The sequence below is a fragment of the Callospermophilus lateralis genome, chromosome 3, assembly GCF_048772815.1.
Source record: "Callospermophilus lateralis isolate mCalLat2 chromosome 3, mCalLat2.hap1, whole genome shotgun sequence".
Taxonomy (NCBI): domain Eukaryota; kingdom Metazoa; phylum Chordata; class Mammalia; order Rodentia; family Sciuridae; genus Callospermophilus; species Callospermophilus lateralis.
The window spans coordinates 94,280,126-94,298,041 of record NC_135307.1 but is presented as its reverse complement, the minus strand read 5'-3'; the positions used below and the strand labels follow the sequence as shown (position 1 = coordinate 94,298,041).

The 17,916-nt window shown below is 38.8% G+C and overlaps 1 protein-coding gene across 3 annotated transcripts in view; it reads left to right on the top strand.

The window, feature by feature from the left end:
* Positions 1–17,916, top strand: part of Fbn1 (fibrillin 1) — a 223,145-nt gene that overhangs the window by 140,937 nt on the left and 64,292 nt on the right. For all 3 annotated transcript variants that reach the window (XM_076850756.1, XM_076850757.1, XM_076850755.1), the window contains 13 exons: positions 982–1,107; positions 1,651–1,770; positions 1,990–2,127; positions 2,938–2,988; positions 4,659–4,784; positions 7,366–7,593; positions 8,268–8,393; positions 8,516–8,644; positions 9,464–9,589; positions 9,693–9,818; positions 11,041–11,163; positions 11,901–12,026; positions 14,069–14,194. In XM_076850756.1, coding sequence (XP_076706871.1) covers positions 982–1,107; positions 1,651–1,770; positions 1,990–2,127; positions 2,938–2,988; positions 4,659–4,784; positions 7,366–7,593; positions 8,268–8,393; positions 8,516–8,644; positions 9,464–9,589; positions 9,693–9,818; positions 11,041–11,163; positions 11,901–12,026; positions 14,069–14,194 — 1,671 coding nt within the window. The remainder of the gene's footprint in view (positions 1–981; positions 1,108–1,650; positions 1,771–1,989; positions 2,128–2,937; positions 2,989–4,658; positions 4,785–7,365; positions 7,594–8,267; positions 8,394–8,515; positions 8,645–9,463; positions 9,590–9,692; positions 9,819–11,040; positions 11,164–11,900; positions 12,027–14,068; positions 14,195–17,916) is intronic.

The following is a 17,916-nucleotide window of genomic DNA, read 5'->3' as shown; positions in this document are numbered from 1 at the left end:
GTGCCAAAACTAAAATGTAAGATGGTACATCTTTTTGATTGGGAAGCCAAACACATTTTACATATGAGCAAACATATGTTATGGAATAGGACAAAAATTAATATACTTTAAGATGAACTAGGGGACCTCAGATATATTTTTTACTGCATGATGTAACTGGGATGCCTAGAAGACCCCATGGAAGAGGCACTAAAGCCCACCAGGTGGATCCTGGGATGAAAAAACTGTATTGGTAAGAAGTTCCATCTCTTTTCTAAGACAGTTCTAGCTGGTGATTTAATCAGACCCTCTCAATGCATAAAAAAAAATCCTTATGAATGTTTAGCCCATTTCATAGGCTGTCTGGAATAATTTAGCTCAAAGGGATATTACAAACTGCATAATTTCTACATTCTCTATAGTAATTCATATGTTAAATATTGTTTTTTCTTCAGATAGTCATATTATTCAGCAGGAAACAAGGAGTTTTCCTCAGTCCTCTGAATTGCAAGTCTGAATTCCCATGACAATTATAAACACTACAAATTGCTTCATACTTTATAAACATAACTGGAGACAATTTAAATTATTTTAAGGAAGAAATGCCTATCCCAGAACTAATGCATATCAAAGATGGACCACACTTTCTAAATATTTATCTAGTTTCTTAACACAATAAAATTGGTTCTGAGTCTGACACAACGAAGCAATTATACAAAGCAATGATAAATGATTTCCAGCAATCCCAGGTTTTCTTCATACTAAAGAAAGTGAATTAAACATTGTCTAGGGACCTAAGGCTTTATAGATACCTGGTTTTGATAACCAGGTCAAGCTTCTATTTTCCTAAAATTATCTCATTTTGTGAAAACCAATGGAATAGGAGTTTTACCTGTTTTGGTGTAATTAATCATACCATTTTAAAACATCTAATCTAAAAGAGCAAAGAAGTTGCTTTCAAGAGATGGGCTCTTCAAATGTTCATTTTCATTGACTTTCCAGATATTAACGAATGTGTGCTGAACAGTCTACTCTGTGACAACGGACAGTGTAGAAACACTCCTGGAAGTTTTGTCTGTACCTGCCCCAAGGGATTTATATATAAACCTGACCTGAAAACCTGTGAAGGTAAACCATATGTTCTATTCTTATAACATGTACTTTGCTTTCTTTTGGAATGTCATTGGAAAATCACAAGAATAAATTAGAGTCATTCTATTTTAGACAATCATGCCCATTTTTAATTGAAGTCCTGTGGCTCTAAATGGCACTTGTACACATTTTGCAAGCCACTGATGGTATTTGTCTTCAATTGGTGTATTATTTGCCATTTAAATGCCACTGCGTTCATTTTGCCTGGCATGTTATTTGCTATCACTTAATAAATGAAGACAATATTTATTATACATGTACCATTTGAATTCATAATTTGGGATCACATGTACCTTTGTTCCACATTTTCTGAATGAAAAGATTCAGCCAATTACTAGATTCCATACCAAACAGAAATATCAGTTCGTATTTTGGCATTTCATCTAGTAGAGAAAAACTATGCAGTCCAAGTTTTGCTATCTGATGAAGAGTGTGTGGTAGCAATCAGGCCAAAAGTGAAACACTCCTTTATGCCCAAGACCAGCTTTTAGCAGTAATGTAGACCTGTTTTTGTTTCAGACATTGATGAATGTGAATCAAGTCCTTGCATTAATGGAGTCTGCAAGAACAGTCCTGGCTCTTTCATTTGTGAATGTTCTTCTGAAAGTACTTTGGATCCAACAAAAACCATCTGCATAGGTATTTATCTTTCTGAGAATGATTTTTTTATGTTTATTAGTGCTGCTATACTTAACATCAACTTTTGCTGAGAAGAGTTTAAGTGTGGGAGCAGCATTTAAAACCATCAGTGTTCCTTGTTTTCTCATGCTATTCCTGCTACAAGTTCAATGTGCATGTTTGAATTTTTGATATAGGTTCTACTAAATATCCATTAAATATTATCCTCCTCCCCTGCAGAAACCATCAAGGGCACTTGCTGGCAAACAGTCATCGATGGGCGATGTGAGATCAACATCAATGGAGCCACCTTGAAGTCCCAGTGCTGCTCTTCCCTCGGTGCTGCCTGGGGGAGCCCGTGTACCATATGCCAAGTTGGTAAGAGAAATGGTGCTGTTCCTCCCCACCCTCATCCACTGGTTGATGTGCATAGAAAGGGAAAGACAAGTATTTTATTTATTTAAGTTCACCTGGGAATTTTGAAGGATTTGATTCTGATTGGCCTCAATGAAACATTCTTGAATAGGAAATCAGAGAAGTGTCAAGTACAATAATTTTATGTGATTTGGTTAATTTCTATCTCAAAATGATGATGGGGTTAGTTTGTGAGTCTTCCTTGAGGCACCAGTTCCTGGTAAGGGTCCTGAGCTTTTAGCAATTCCAGCTTCTCTTCCAAAACTCTAATTGTTATAAAGAAACCAACATTTATGACTAAGCTTTATAAGGGTTTCTGCTCAACTTCTAAATTTGTTGGGAAGCTGAGGTTTGAGAGCCTTGCTAATCATTTGCTGATACAATGTTTTAATATATCAGTGTGCGAATTTATGTGATGTGAATGCTGTGGGGCTTGAGACCTCCAAATTCTTGGCTTTTTGCCCCTTTTCATTTTGTAGTAGTCTGATTCCCATCTTCAGGATAATAGAAAGAAACTTGCACTGGGTTTCCTTCTTAACTGTCACCTTAGTGTGATGTAACTTTGTATCTTTTGAGATATCTTAGAGGAACTGAGCTTTATCATAGGAGAAGTTTCATTATTGTTCTTCCTCACCTATGCAATCTCAGAAACACTGTATCTCATCCTTATTCATAACATCTAATTCCTGTTCCAGGTCCTCTTTTGTGTTTGTTATAATACATCATAACTACAAAGTCTGGATATTGTCACCTTTCTTTTTTTTCCCCCCACAGATCCCATATGTGGTAAAGGCTTCTCAAGAATTAAAGGAACACAATGTGAAGGTATTTCCGATTATTTATAAACCGTACATTTCTGGGTGTGTGAAGAATGCTTGTGTTAACTTGTGCTGGATAAAGAGGTCCTATAACTTCACTGGGAGAAATGCACAGCAGAGGAAAAGAATGACAAGAACTGCAGAGCAGAGCAGATGTTAAGTTCACAAGCAAGTATGGTGCAGTTCCCAGTGTCAGAGCACTCGGGCCAAAGGTCCGGGGGGCTGAAAATGTTTAGGTTGACTACGGTTTAGAGTGACTGCACTTTCAACATGCCATTTATCAGGAAGAGGAAAGCAGGAAATTTTTGATGAAGCTATAAAATTTGTATTTCCTTGGCTCTCCCTGAGCCTTCTTGTTTGTTTGTTTCGTGCTCATGGCTGACTTAGAGGGATGCACTCCCTTGCCTCTTTTTTGAGTCTGGGTGGATTCTCTCCAGTTTGCAGTGATTCTTTCTCATGGAGTCCCAGATAGATATAGGTCATGGTGACTAACACAATCTGACATGACACAGCAGCTGAAATATTTTAAAAACAGCAATTAGTCCCATATGTGGGATGAAATGAAGTTCTTTCCCTGTTAAAACAAAGAACACTACAACCCCCACCCAAGGTCTTGCTTTCCAAATGATGACTGAATCCTTTGGCCTTTTCCTGGTCCAGACCCGCTATAATAACTTATCTGAGCTCAACAGCACATTTTGGTATTTGAGTGGCCAGAATAACAACAACAAAACAAGCAACTAAACAAAAAACAGAAAGGTATAGTTTCTCTACTCCAAGGAAAGATACAGAAATTTTTTTCAACATTCCTGGCTTAGAAAGTTATTTCTTCAAAATAGGGACATAGTTTGTGTGTTTCTTAACTAATGTTCTCCTTTTTGGCACTGGCAAGTAAGTACCTTTCTTTGGACTAACTGGATGAGGAATGTTTTTCCAAATTAAGTACAGTGAGCACACGGCTCCCATTAAGCAGACAGGGAAGGATTGGTCCACTTGAGAGAGATTGGGTGAGTGATGAATGGATGCACATGAGTGGGCACCTTGGGACTCTCCTTGATCCAGGCAGGGACCACCATGATATTGCCAGGATAGCATGAGACCACTGCTAGGTTAGAACTAGTTACACAATTTCTAGTGATTTAGCACTTATCAAAAGAGACTCCCGACTGATCCACATATCCCTCGGGATTATTTTCTGTGCTCACCTCCAGGCTGTTATTTGCTTTGCTAGCTTGAAATAGCAGGTTTCTAATTCTCTGTTTCCAGGCACACATGCTGGGCAAGCACTCTACCGCTGAGCCATAACCCCAGCCCTAAAGAGAGAACTTTTAAGCTTTATGAGACACCTCATCTCATAAAGCTAATTATATGGCCCCTGGGAACCTCACCTGTCTATAGCTACTAGATCTGTCCCCAAGAACTCACACACCCACTCTCTGACTCAAAAGTTACCCCTGAGACTGATGGAGAATCTCTTATATTGTTAGTAATAGGTTGCTATTTAGACACCCTAGAAATTCTACGTGAACTGCTTGTATGGAAACTGGTTTTTTGAACTTATCAGCTTCAAAGTGGCCTTTTCTATTGTGAGAATAATTATGAGTCTATAAGTGGACTAGGGTAAAATTACCTTATACATGTATGTTAACTTCATGCTTTTATTCCTTTTCTTTTTAGATATAGACGAATGTGAAGTGTTCCCAGGAGTATGCAAAAATGGCCTATGTGTCAACACCAGGGGATCGTTCAAGTGTCAGTGTCCCAATGGAATGACTTTGGATGCCACAGGAAGGATCTGCCTTGGTAAATACTGAGCTTGTTTTTCTAATAATCCTTTCTTAAATATTCAAAACTCTTAATAAGACACAGCTGAATATTTGGTTCTAAGCACCAAATTCAGACTGCAATATTAGGATCCATGGTAATTTCCTTGACAGATGGCCTTCCTAACTCAAGTTTTATGTTCCCCTTTACAAAAAGTGTAGAGAAAAGGTTATTGAGAAGAAACTTTAGGCCTTTGTTGTTATATAGATATTCCTTAAATCAGTCTTATCACAGCTGTTATTCCAGAGTTCTTCGATCTGTCCCCATATGCCATGGAATATAGGATACCAGGTGAATGGTGACAAGAAGATTAACATTTGCACTTAATAGGAAACTATAACCAATGACTTCTAGACATGTCCTGTCATTGGCCAGAAAGACAGGTCCTTACAGCAAATGCATGTGGGTAACAGAGCAAAGGTACCACTGCCTTGGGGAGTAAACCTGAGGGAATCCAGAGCTGTTGTCACTGCCAGTTAGGTGGGATCCTCCAGGCCAACTGCTGGAGCCCAAAGAGGCACCTCAAACCCAGTCATCCCATCAGAATGAAATGGAAGAGATTGGGTACGGAATCCAGAATGCTGTCTTTAGAAAGCTGACCCAGGGGCAGCAAGTTTGAGTGCCACTTATGCTATCTAGCAGCATTTCTTGGTGTAACTACTGTAGCTTCTGACTGTCAGGAATATGCCCCTTATATTGCTCATATCTGAGCCCATGAGTCTGGAAATGGTGCTCGGCTTTTGCATACCTGAAACTAAACCACTCTAAGAGCATCACTAGTCAGTGTAGGAGGTGAAAAGAGTTCATGCAGCTCAAGGTTTTTTGATCATTTACAAATTAGAGCTAACAAACCTTTATAGAGAGAACTTTATATATATATATATATATATATATATATATATATATATATATATATATAAATATTAGTTGTAGGTGGACACAGTACCTTTATTTTATTTATTTATATGTGGTGCTAAGAATGGAACCCAGGGCCTCACACATGCTAGGCAAGCACTCTACCGCTGAGCCACAACCTCAGCCCTACAGAGAGATAAAGCATAAGCAATATGAAATAGAAGGGCAAGTTCAGAGCCCAGAATCTTTTTGTAACTGAGAATGACAGTTAATCACATTCCTAGTTTTAGTTTCTTTGTTTAGGGGGAATCAACATTTAATAAAAATCTTCTTCTAGGTTCTTCAGTTATTTAATTGAGGATTTGTTTTTTAATGACCCATCTTGATATAGGCAAAACTGAACATAAAGTTGCAACTTCAGCAACTTTCCATCTAATACAAGAGGTTCAGACATTGTGGTGAATAGTCAGTAACCCCATGGCAAAAGAGACAGAGAAGAAAGAGGACAACTTACATTCTAATTATACTTTAGTTTTCAGGGGCATAATCTCACCTGAGCTTCACAGTACCTCCTGAGAGATGGGTGCAACATTATTTAACAAATGTAGAAATTTATGATCCTGGTAATCATTTGTCTAAGACAAACAACTTAGTTGTAGAACATTTCTAGAATCCAGGTCTTCTAGGCCTTTGGTCTTTCTACTCTTCCTCACAATGCCATGAATTTGCATTTGGGGCAAGAAGAATTCTATTTGTATCCTGAAGAAGTGTGCACATGATCACATGTTGAGGTGAAAGGAATACTTGAGAAGAGTGGATGGCTTTTCTGTGCTGTGGTTCCTCCAAGTAGGGCAGACTTTACAAAACGAAGTGCATCTGAGGAAGAGGTGATGGAGCTAGCTTAGATGTTCTCCAACAACAAAGAGTACAGTTTGCTTTTCACTGGGGAGGACATGCCGAGACATTCTGGACTGTATGAATTAGTGCTAAGTGTGTCAGGGAGCACTGTGGGGGTTTTCAGAGTACCACTCCTTATGTAGGACTATTAGAAAGTACCTGGGGTTGAAAAGGAGCTTTTTTCAAATAAGAGGGGCAAATATGGACCTACAAAGAAAAGAGAGTGCTTATTAGTCAGGAATATTTACCACAAACTTGAAGGAAAAAACTTATTCCAGTCAATAAGTAGGTAGAAAATTAGTCCATGTATTATCCTTTGCCTAACAAAATTTGCAGTTAGGGGTAGTAAAAACAGAGTGGCCCTCTGTGTTAGTCAGCTTTTCATCACTATGAAAAAATTATCTGATTAGAATAACTTAGAGGAGGAAGTTAATTTGGGCTCATGGTTTCAGAGCTGTCTGTCTGTTGGCTGTCTCCATTGCTCTGGACCTGAGGTGAGGCAGAGGATCATAGTGGAAGGGTGTGGCAGAGGAAGCCTGCTCAACCAGGGACAAAATATAATTCTCAAGGGCATGCCCTCAGTGACCTACTTCTTTCAGCCACCCCCCACCCAGTATTTGACTTGAAATATTAATCCATCAAATAGATTAATCCATCAAATGGATTAATCCACTGATGAGATTACAGCTCTCATAATCTCATCATTTCACTTCTGAACATTCCTGCATTGCCTAAAATGAGCTTCTTGGGTGATACCTCATATCTAAACCATAGCTCCCTCCTCAGCCTCCCTCTGTTCCTCTGACAGATATCCGCCTGGAAACATGTTACCTGAGGTATGATGATGAGGAGTGCACTCTGCCTATTGCTGGACGCCACCGCATGGATGCCTGCTGCTGCTCTGTAGGTGGAGCCTGGGGCACGGAGGAGTGTGAGGAGTGTCCCATGAGAAACACCCCAGAGTATGAGGAGCTCTGCCCCAGAGGACCAGGATTTGCTACGAAAGATATTACAAATGGAAAACCTTTCTTCAAAGGTACAATGTTTTGAATGGTCAGTTGGTTTTCTTTTTAGACCAACAGGTGCCTTTTCATGATCCCAGAGTTCTACTAACAGAAAAATTACCATGAACATTATCAGTGTGGCCATCCTTTGGTCATCTCAGCATGGATATTTAGCTTTCTGAATTATATATGGCAAAACGTTTACTCTGTACTAGAACATCCCCACTTCCACTTCTCCAGATTTCCCCGGGGTCTCTTGCTTCTCCTATTTAGTCATTAAATGGTAAAATAAAATTTTATACTATCCTAAGCCAGAAGTAAATCAAAGAAAAATCTGCCAGGAAAATTTACATGCCATCTACTAAAATCAAGTGATATGACCATCTGTCTCTTGGCTTGAAGCATCCATATCACTGCCACTCACCGTAGTGTATAATGGAGGGTAAGTGGTGTAAGAAACCAGTGCTAAGTCCTCTATTCAAATGCAGCAAATGTCATTTCTCAAGCACACTTTGCTTCTCTAACAATGTTTTCTATAATGGAGAAGTTGAAAAGGCTAGAGATGTTTACAAAGTCATGCCTTATGGGTCATCACACATTCTTTGAAATGAGTATTGCTACCATCTCAACTTACTGGGTAAGTTAACTCACTGAGACCACCCAACTGGTTGCTTATAAACTTTTCTCCCCCATGTTTTTCTTGAAGATATCAATGAGTGCAAGATGATACCTAGCCTCTGCACCCATGGCAAGTGCAGAAATACCATTGGCAGCTTCAAGTGCAGGTGTGACAGTGGCTTTGCTCTTGATTCTGAAGAAAGGAACTGCACAGGTCAGTGTGAGCTTCCAGGGGCAAGAGAGGTTACATTCTTTAAAACCCATCCTCTTTCATATTGCCACAAGTGTTAAGGCCATCCTAATACTCATTTGCTGCCACTTGTTCTTTTTGTGCAGATATTGATGAATGCCGCATATCTCCCGACCTCTGTGGCCGAGGCCAGTGTGTGAACACCCCGGGGGACTTTGAATGCAAGTGTGATGAAGGCTATGAGAGTGGATTCATGATGATGAAGAACTGCATGGGTAGGTTTGTGGTCATGTGATCCACCCAGGAAGAAAAGGAATTCAAGAAGCTTGAGTGCCTCATAGCCTCTGTCACAGGTTCTTCCAGCTGCCTACCACACTGTGCTCCTGACCAGGGAGTCAGAAATCAGTCTGTGGTAGAGGGAGAGCGACATGCAGAAGAAGTGAGGGAATTTATGTTGTAGGGTTGTGGGTAACTTTGAAAATCAGTTGTGATCCCTTGAGAAGTGAATTCACTGCCTGGAATAGACAGTAAATTGAGAACCATTGAAACTTAAGCTATAAAAGAAGTCCCATTAGAGGACTTCTGGCTTTTACCCAGCATTTCTAGAAAAAAGAGATTGATTAATCTGACTGCCTTAGATCAGATTCCCTAATAAAAACAGAGTCTGAAATGGGGATTCTTGCAAGAGTGTTTTGTTTTGCGGGAGTGTACTGGGGAAGAGCCTGTCAGGAAGTGAGAAAGTGAGGGAAGCAAGGGTAGTGCAAGAGAAGAAGATAAGCCAAGCATTTGGCTGTCTTGCAACTTTAGTCTGATCCCACAGGAAGCCCTGGGGTATATATGGCCCCAGAGAGGTGTCCCATGTTGAGACAAGGTCAAAATTTTAATCTTCCATGTCAGTTCAATCAATTTTTCACCAGGGGTGGTCACTGGCTTGGGAGAGGGGTCTAGTCTCTCACATCCTAGGCATTTTTGAGTGTGGTGGACTGGCCATTAGCAGCCAGGACTCCCAGCAACTGAGGGATGGTAAAGGGGATGGCCTGGAAAGGGAAAGGGACCCACCAGTGCATTAAACACAGGTCATTTCCATTTTTCAGATATTGATGAGTGTCAGAGAGATCCTCTCCTCTGCCGAGGCGGTGTTTGCCTTAATACAGAAGGCAGTTACCGCTGCGAATGCCCACCTGGTCATCAGCTGTCCCCAAACATCTCTGCATGTATTGGTAAGGAGGAAGACCTTCAGACCGCTTGCTCTAGGTCAGTTATTTGACCCACATCTCTTCCAGGGTCAGCAGCTTATGTTTGCTCTTCTTTGTTCCTAAATAGACATCAACGAGTGTGAACTGAGTGGGAACCTCTGTCCCAATGGCCGCTGCGTGAACCTCATAGGGAAGTATCAGTGTGCCTGCAATCCTGGCTATCATTCAACGCCCGATAGACTGTTTTGTGTTGGTGAGTCCTAAACTTCTTTTTATTTACTCTTTTATTTTAATTAATCTCTTTATAAAATAAGCAATGTAATTCTTTCCTCACTCATTACTTTTACTTAATATTTCTTTTTTTTTCTCCTATACATAAAACTTTTTAAATAGTGGCTCATGAGCTTTAGATGTCACCTTCCCTACCTGTTTTAAAGAACCACTGAAGGGTATCAGATGTTTTTGCTATAACAAATATAAGTTGACCCAAGTAGTTTTGAAAAATGGGCCATAGTAGGTGCCTTGTTCATGCATATGCTTGCCAAGGCTGGTCAGCCAGTGGTTCCTGACCACCTGAGATATATTTCACATGATCAGTGCTATCAAAAAGAAAAGAAAAGCCTAGAGTGAGGTCTTCATTGTGGGTGGTATAAATCAGCTAAAAGATTCAAAGAATAACTATGAGAAAGAAGCCCATGGAACATTCATATCTTTTATTGAAATAGAGACCATGCCTGGCACTCCTTAAAGATGGGTTTTTGTGGGACAAGCATTTTGTTTTGTGGTTGGACCTCTGTAGGTTTAGTCATGCTGTGAAGGGTGGCACAGAGGCCCTGTGGCTTAATTGTGCCTAAAGTCAAAGTGAAATTTTGTAGATGCTGCCAGTTTTTGCCTGGTTTGGGGTGTACACCGCGTGGAACTGCCAAGTTTCACATGGTTTCCACCCAAAACCATAAATCAGCACAAATTCTTCTGAAACATGGCCCAGGACAACTCAGAACTTCAACTCGGGTTCTTGAAAATGACTGGAAACTCAGTCAGTCAAACCAAATTGCAGGTTTATAACTGAATCTGTGACCGAGAGCATTGTCGTGATCATAAACACAGAAGAAGGTGTCCTGGTCCATTTTTGTGCTGCTACAACAAAATGCTTGAGACTGGATAATTTACAATGAATAGAAATTCACTGGCTCACAGTTTTGGAGACCGAGAAGTCCAGTATCAATGTGCTGGCATTGGCCATGGCCTTCTTGCTGTGCCATAACATGGCAGAAGGCAAGAGGGTGAGAGAAAGCAAGAGGGGGCCAATGCACCCTTTTTAAATGGCACCAGTGCCACCTGTGAGGGCAGAGCCCTCATGGCCCAAACCCCTCTTAAAGGGCCCACCTGTTAATACTGTCATAATGGTATTTACATATCCTTGAATGAATAAATTGAATTTTGAAGGGAATAAACATTTAAATCTTTTCTCTTAGACATTGATGAATGCAGCATAATGAATGGTGGATGTGAAACCTTCTGCACAAACTCCGAAGGCAGCTATGAGTGTAGCTGTCAGCCAGGATTTGCACTAATGCCTGACCAGAGATCTTGCACTGGTGAGTGGGTTTTAGTTTCATGTTGAAATCTCTCAATAAAAGCTCCCTAAGTGTAGCGGTTCAGGATTTGGGCTTTGGAGTCAGACAGTTTGAGGTTCAAATCCTCTTTTGTCACACATTTTAGCTGTGCATTTTTGATGAGGATACTTAGCACCAGATTTTTCATCTATAATGAGTTTAGGCTGCCTGTGTGAAAGAATATGTACAAACCTTAACATAGCACCTGATATATAATAAGTGAAATATAAAATGCATTTTCTCCATTAATCAAAATTTGAAAGAGTTTGATCTTTTGAGAAAATTCCATGCCACTAAAATTAGTATTTTTACTAAAATTTCATTTAAGTAGATTCTTGTTTCAAGCAATTTTCACCTTTTTTCATATCTTAAAGTGTAAGTAAAACAGAAGATAATAGATCTTTGGCATTTGTGAGTTGACAATGAGAAAATAAGATTCATAATCATTTTTGAATGATAAATTCATATGAGTTAAAATTTATTATTTAAATGGTGGACTTTGAGTGGGTGTGGATCTCATCCTTAAACAGTATAGAGAATTTTGAAAGTTTTTCTCCTTTTCACCCAGGATAACCTGAAAGGACAATTTATATAAAGTTTCATTTGGATTTGAGAGTTAATTGTTTTATGCTAGCAGGCTGAATTTATTTGGGTTGGGTCAAATTCTCACTGAATAATGGACCCAATATCAACAACATTGTTGGTTTTATTCCTTGTAGACATTGATGAATGTGAAGATAACCCCAATATCTGTGATGGTGGTCAGTGTACAAACATTCCTGGAGAATACAGGTGCTTGTGCTATGATGGATTTATGGCTTCTGAAGATATGAAGACTTGTGTAGGTAAGCAAAGAATTTTCCATTTGTCTGGTTACTCACAAGCATTGTTAAATTACATAAAGATTAGTTTGTTTAGTTGAAACATAGATCCCTTGAAGAAAGCAAGAATATTTAAGGAGATGGTACTCATATTTTAAAGACAGCTTTCCAAAGAGGTACTTCCTTGTTTCTGTCATGATGCTTTTGTCAGATATGTTATGTGGGTTGAGCCAATCACCGATCAACTCCATGTAGATATATCTTACATGTCTATCCATTATTTCTGTCTACTTAATCCTCCTTTTGCTCTGACTAGAGTTCAGGCTTTTAAAATGCTTGTCTGAAGCCACACAAGATCTTATCTTCGACAAGAATGCAGTGAACTCTAGAATTGACCATATGTGTTTTGGATAGTTTCCATTGCTGTGCCTTCAATTGGTCAGCTTTTCTTCTGCAATATCGAATCTGCCTTTCATTCTATCATTGTATTTTTCATCTCAGACATTGTAGTTTTCATCACTAAAATTTTACTTTGGGTCTTTTTTTCATATCTTCCTTGTCTCTGCTGACTATGTTTAATCATTCCTCTTGCTTTTAGAACACATGGAATGTAGTTGTGACTGTTTTCGTGTTCTTGCCTACTAATTTCATCATTCTTGTTAATTCTGGGTCATTTTAATAAACTGACTTTCCCATTTTGGTTCATGTTTTCCTCCTTCATTGAATGCCTGGTAATTTTGATTATTAGCCAGATATTGTAAATTTTACCTTAGTTGGTGCTGGATATTTTCATATTCCTAGAAATACTCTTGAGCTTTGTTCTGGAATGCAATTAGGTTACATGGAAACAGATTGATTCTTTCAAAGTCTTCCTTTTAAGCTTTTAAGCAGCAGCTAGTCTTGGGCTAATTTTGCTGCATTACTGAGGCAAGACCCTCCTGGATACTGTGTCCAGTTCCCTGTGAATTATGAGGTTTTCCAGTTTGACTGTTGAAAACAGGCACAATTCCAGGCCTTCTGTGAACTTTCAGGATCTTGTCTCCCTCCTTCTTTTGGGTCATGCTTTCCCCAGCCTCAAGAGGCTTGTTTCCTTATGAGTGTGTGCGTGCCTGCTCTTCTGATCACTTGAGGAAGATCCTCTACAGATCTCTGGAGCTCTTCCTCTGTGCAGCTCTCTTCTGTCCTTTTCTTTGCCTGTGAACTCCAGTTATTATCTTGACCTTCAAGGACTTCTAGGTTCATCTCCTCGTCTCCATAACATCACCTTATTCCATCCGGCATGCCCCTCTTTAGGCCACTGTCTTAAAACTTCCTCCATACAGTAACCTGGGGGCAATCTGGAACTCACCCAGTTTATTTTATTTCTCTCAGAGATGACTATATTTTGTTGCTCAGTGTCCACTGTCTAGAGATCATGTTGCATGTCCAACTTTTTCCTTGTTTTGGGTGGGAAGGTCATTCCATCTTGCCCAGAAGCAAGAGTCTAGAACTGCTTGTATCTAAATTCTTACCATGTTTATCTATTCTGAAAACCTTTACTGAAAATTTATAAGTCCTAAGAATAGAAATGAACACTTAAAAAATAAATAATTTTTTAACTTGGGAAAGAAATGAGATTTATAATTACTTACACTTAGCAAATTTATCTTTCTTTAAACTATGGAAACTAAATTATCAGCATTGGCAGACTGAATTAAAATTGTTATCTTGCAATAGAGTATGCTGTTTTGAAAAGTTTTCTAGACTGTCACATAAACAGGCTCTACACTCATCCTTGAGTTGATCCTTATTTGATCACCTGAGCCCCTCCTTTTAGACCACATAAAAGCCAATTTATGTAATTAGCCTGCAATCTTGAAAGCCAATGTGAACTGGGATCCTTAAGTTTTTTTGTTTGTTTGTTTGTTTTTGCTGAGTGAAAACATTTAAATGTAGTACTTAATATTTTTGCTGAGTGAAAGTATTTCAACTTTTCTAATTTATTTGACATATTTATTTTATCTCAGAGAGAAAGTATTAATTTGTATAAAACAGTTGTGTACATTAATAACATCTATGTTTTTCAGATGTTAATGAGTGTGACCTGAATCCGAATATCTGCCTAAGTGGGACCTGTGAAAACACTAAAGGCTCATTCATCTGCCACTGTGATATGGGCTATTCAGGCAAAAAAGGGAAAACCGGCTGTACAGGTGTGGGTTTTTTCAATAAAATAAAAAGTGGTTAAGAGGCTGCTATCATAATTATAGATTAACACAGTTTTAAAACTACTAACATTTTGACTGCAATATAAAGTGTTTTGTATACCACTTTTCATTAAATTTAGCTTTTACATCTTTGAAATTTGCCAGTTTATATTAGCTCCAAGTTGTAGTTTTTTTCTTTACCTGTAGAAAAAAAAGACGTATAGAATAACACTACAAATGATACAATTTTTTAAAGGTTAAAATTAATTTTCATATCCAAATAGTGAACATGGTAATTATCAAATATTCATATCCCTTTATCAAAGTATTCCTTTCTCAATAATCTCCTTTGCCAATATTTCATTTAAGGTTGCATAGCTGAACTTGTCTTTTAAATAAATACATCCGAAAGTTCCTACATTTCATCAATTCTCCCCAATCTTCCAATTCCTTAAATTAGAGCACTTTGATGTATCAATTTACCCAAATAAGTGTTTATTCATTGGACTTAACAAATCTTGTGAAGTGCTAATTGGATCATTTGCAATTTTGCTTGTCTAATACCAATGGCACCCGAGAAAATTTTTCACAATATTTGTAGGAGACCATCCTGTTAAATGCCAAATGGAAGCAGTCACTCTATGGCAATGACATTGTTTTTTAAGTGTTCAGTTGCTATTTCCAAACATGAGGCAATGATATTAAGTGTATGGAATAGCATAATAAATTTTCCCCTTAGTAATATACTAACATAACAGATTATGGCATATAACATAATTTAAAACATAGTGGAGACGATGGTAAGCTTGAATTAGGTAACCGTATAATTTTTTGTTTTCAAATAACATGCTTTAATTCCAAAAGCCAGTTTGGCAAGCCCTTGTGACTTAAAACAAACATTAAAATATTTGCAGATTGGCAGTGGTAAATGTACAGATCTTCCTCTTCAGAGTATCAACATATTTCAAGAAAGCACTAAAATATATCTCTCATCCTCACGAACTGGCTGATGGTGCTGTGTCAAATTTACTAACACATGGAATAATGGCAGTAATATTGCTGTTGGTTCAAAACTGACAGACTCTATCCAAACCATGAAAAGAAGCATGAATGTTTTCATGCTATGTTGCTCTTCATGGGAAGCCTGGCTAGGGGTCCATTCTGATAAATGGCATAGTGTTTAAAATTTCAACTCCCCCATGTGGCCTCACAGGTCCAAGTGATGTTAGCTCTGTATGTCTGTGGTTCAAGCTTTATTTTTAGCTTTGAGCGTAAATACAGGACTTGGTAAGCGGCAGTGGTCTGCCAGTAATGAAGGAAAAGGTAGGATAGCTCTATGCTGTGTTTTACCTATTAAAGGGTAACACCATTGTCTGGCTCAGCTGCGCTCACTGAAGTTCAGGGCAAGGGCAGTGATACAAATGAAGGGAGAAGTTCATCTCATAGGACAGTCCCCGCTGCTTAAAAGAAAGGCTCTCTAGAATTTTGTTCTCCAAATTTCAGCCAATTGGGACGTAGGTAGTGACTGATTATTCTAGATCTCTTACCATGAAGAAAACTAAAATTTTCATGCCATGTTAATATCATTTTAGGTAAATGAGATATAATGTATATAACACCCTTGGCATACTGCTGACCAATAAATAAGAGTTATTGCTGTCATATTAAATGAGGCATACAGACGCCAGGTCTGGAGGCCATTTTAATGAAAGACATAACTTCTAGTCCAGCAAAAATTCTACATTACTGTCTGTCTATTGGCACATGCTTAAAATCAGTTTTTTAAAAAAGGAAAAATTTTACTCTGTATATTGAAGGCTTATTTTTCATAATTGAATTTACAGAGATATTGAGGCTGTGGTGACAAGAGCTGTGTACTGCCTGTTAGATGAGATGACATCAGTTTTATATTAATAACAGCAGCCCTTTAGTAAATGCCACAGAAACTAGATATGAATTTGAAGAAATACTTTAGCTTTACAAAAGGCCAATGGCTTCCTCCCATTTTTTTTTAAACTTGCAACCTGGATGATTTTTCAGTTTGATAAAATTCATTTAGCGCTGTCAGAAGAAAACTTGAGCTTCGTGACCCCTTTGACATCAGTAACATAATGTGATATTCTCATCTAAAGGGTAGAACCCTGAATTCTATTTCTTGCTCTTGAACCAGCTTGTGATCGTGAACCAACCTGTAGGGTGTTTGGCAGTTATTCACATGTTCCCCTCAGGTGACACTGGCCCGTGGAAGGAGGGGCTGCCTTAGAGAAGAAAAAAGGGATCCTCTGTGAATACTGTTATTAACAACCACGGGTATCACATTGGATTGGAAATGACTTCTACCAACAGGAACTGGCAGAAAGTTTGGTACAGTTAAAAACAAGTTTTTAAAAACATGGGGCAAAAAAAAAAAAAAATTTTTTTTTTAATCCCTTGTAACTAGGGCTCTTTTAGCCTGTTTTTGGTTTTAAATTAGTGTCACTTGCAACTTACAATACCATCAGTTACCTTGGTGATGGTCATACTAAAGACAGTGTTTATAATGTTCCAGGCAACTAATGTAAATAGAGATATGTATCTGGCCTAATTGCATAAGCAAGCCACAGGACAACTAACAGCAAATACAGACTTCAAGAACTGTGCTGTGATCATAGACTAAGGGAATATGTCTACTTATTTATTTGTTTATATAGACTTTTTTTTAATGAGCACTCTGGAAAAGAATTAGGAAAACATGCATGCTATTTCATAAGGAGGAGCTTTGTTTCATGAGAACTGAAGAATGTCCTCTGGGCTCCATCACAGCTTTGTCCAAATGTTTCAGCTTCCTTGTCATTACTGATTGTTTCCATTTTAACAAATAAACATGGCTTTCCCCCCAGTCACTTCAGCAGTGTTAAGAATCCACCCACTGACTTACATTCCCAGCCCACACAGATGCTCAGGGTTTCTTTTACTCTCCTTAAGCTTTGTCCAAACTGTGGGTATTGATGAGGGGAATGTTTGATTTAACCAAGAGAGAATGTTCCTTTGCTGGAATCCTAGAGCACAGCCCTTCTATCCTTGGCTGAAGTGGACTGGATTTGCAATTTTTCTGTGACCCAATATAAGCCTCCTGCTGCTCATTCTACATAATTGTAATTGGAAGAAGGAAAAAAAAAAAAAAAAAGGTTGCTGCTGGTTGCCATCCTGGGCAGGTCTTGGCTCCCACAACCTCCTTTGTAAGAACCTACCTGCTATCATATGCTTAGTGAATAAAGCACGCCATTAGGTAGAATAAAATCAGAATTGTTTTCGATTAAAATAGCTGGGTTTCTGTATAAATGCATTTCTCCAACTATCTGATTCCTTTCATGTGAGAAATGTTTCTGGTGGGTCTCAGGTCCATGGGAGAAAATCATGGACTTCATCCACCAGCAGTCAGTGAGAATTGGTGTTCATTTCCTTCTAGTTTCTTATCATTGCTAATTCTCCTCCCTCTGGCTGTCAGCCTATGAAAACTCCATGGGTGTTCGGTTAATAGATTTGACCCAAATTTCAATCCAAACTAAGAAATCCAAGTAGCCTTTGCACTTGGCCTCTCCATTTGCTGTTACATCCTCTTCCTCAGCCCTAATGGAGACTGCAGTGTGCCAGCTCTGCTGAATCAGGATCCACGTGATGGAGTCCAGGTGGCCGGAAGGCAGGCTCTGTGTGGGTGATATGGCCTCTCCCTGTATGTCAGTACCAGG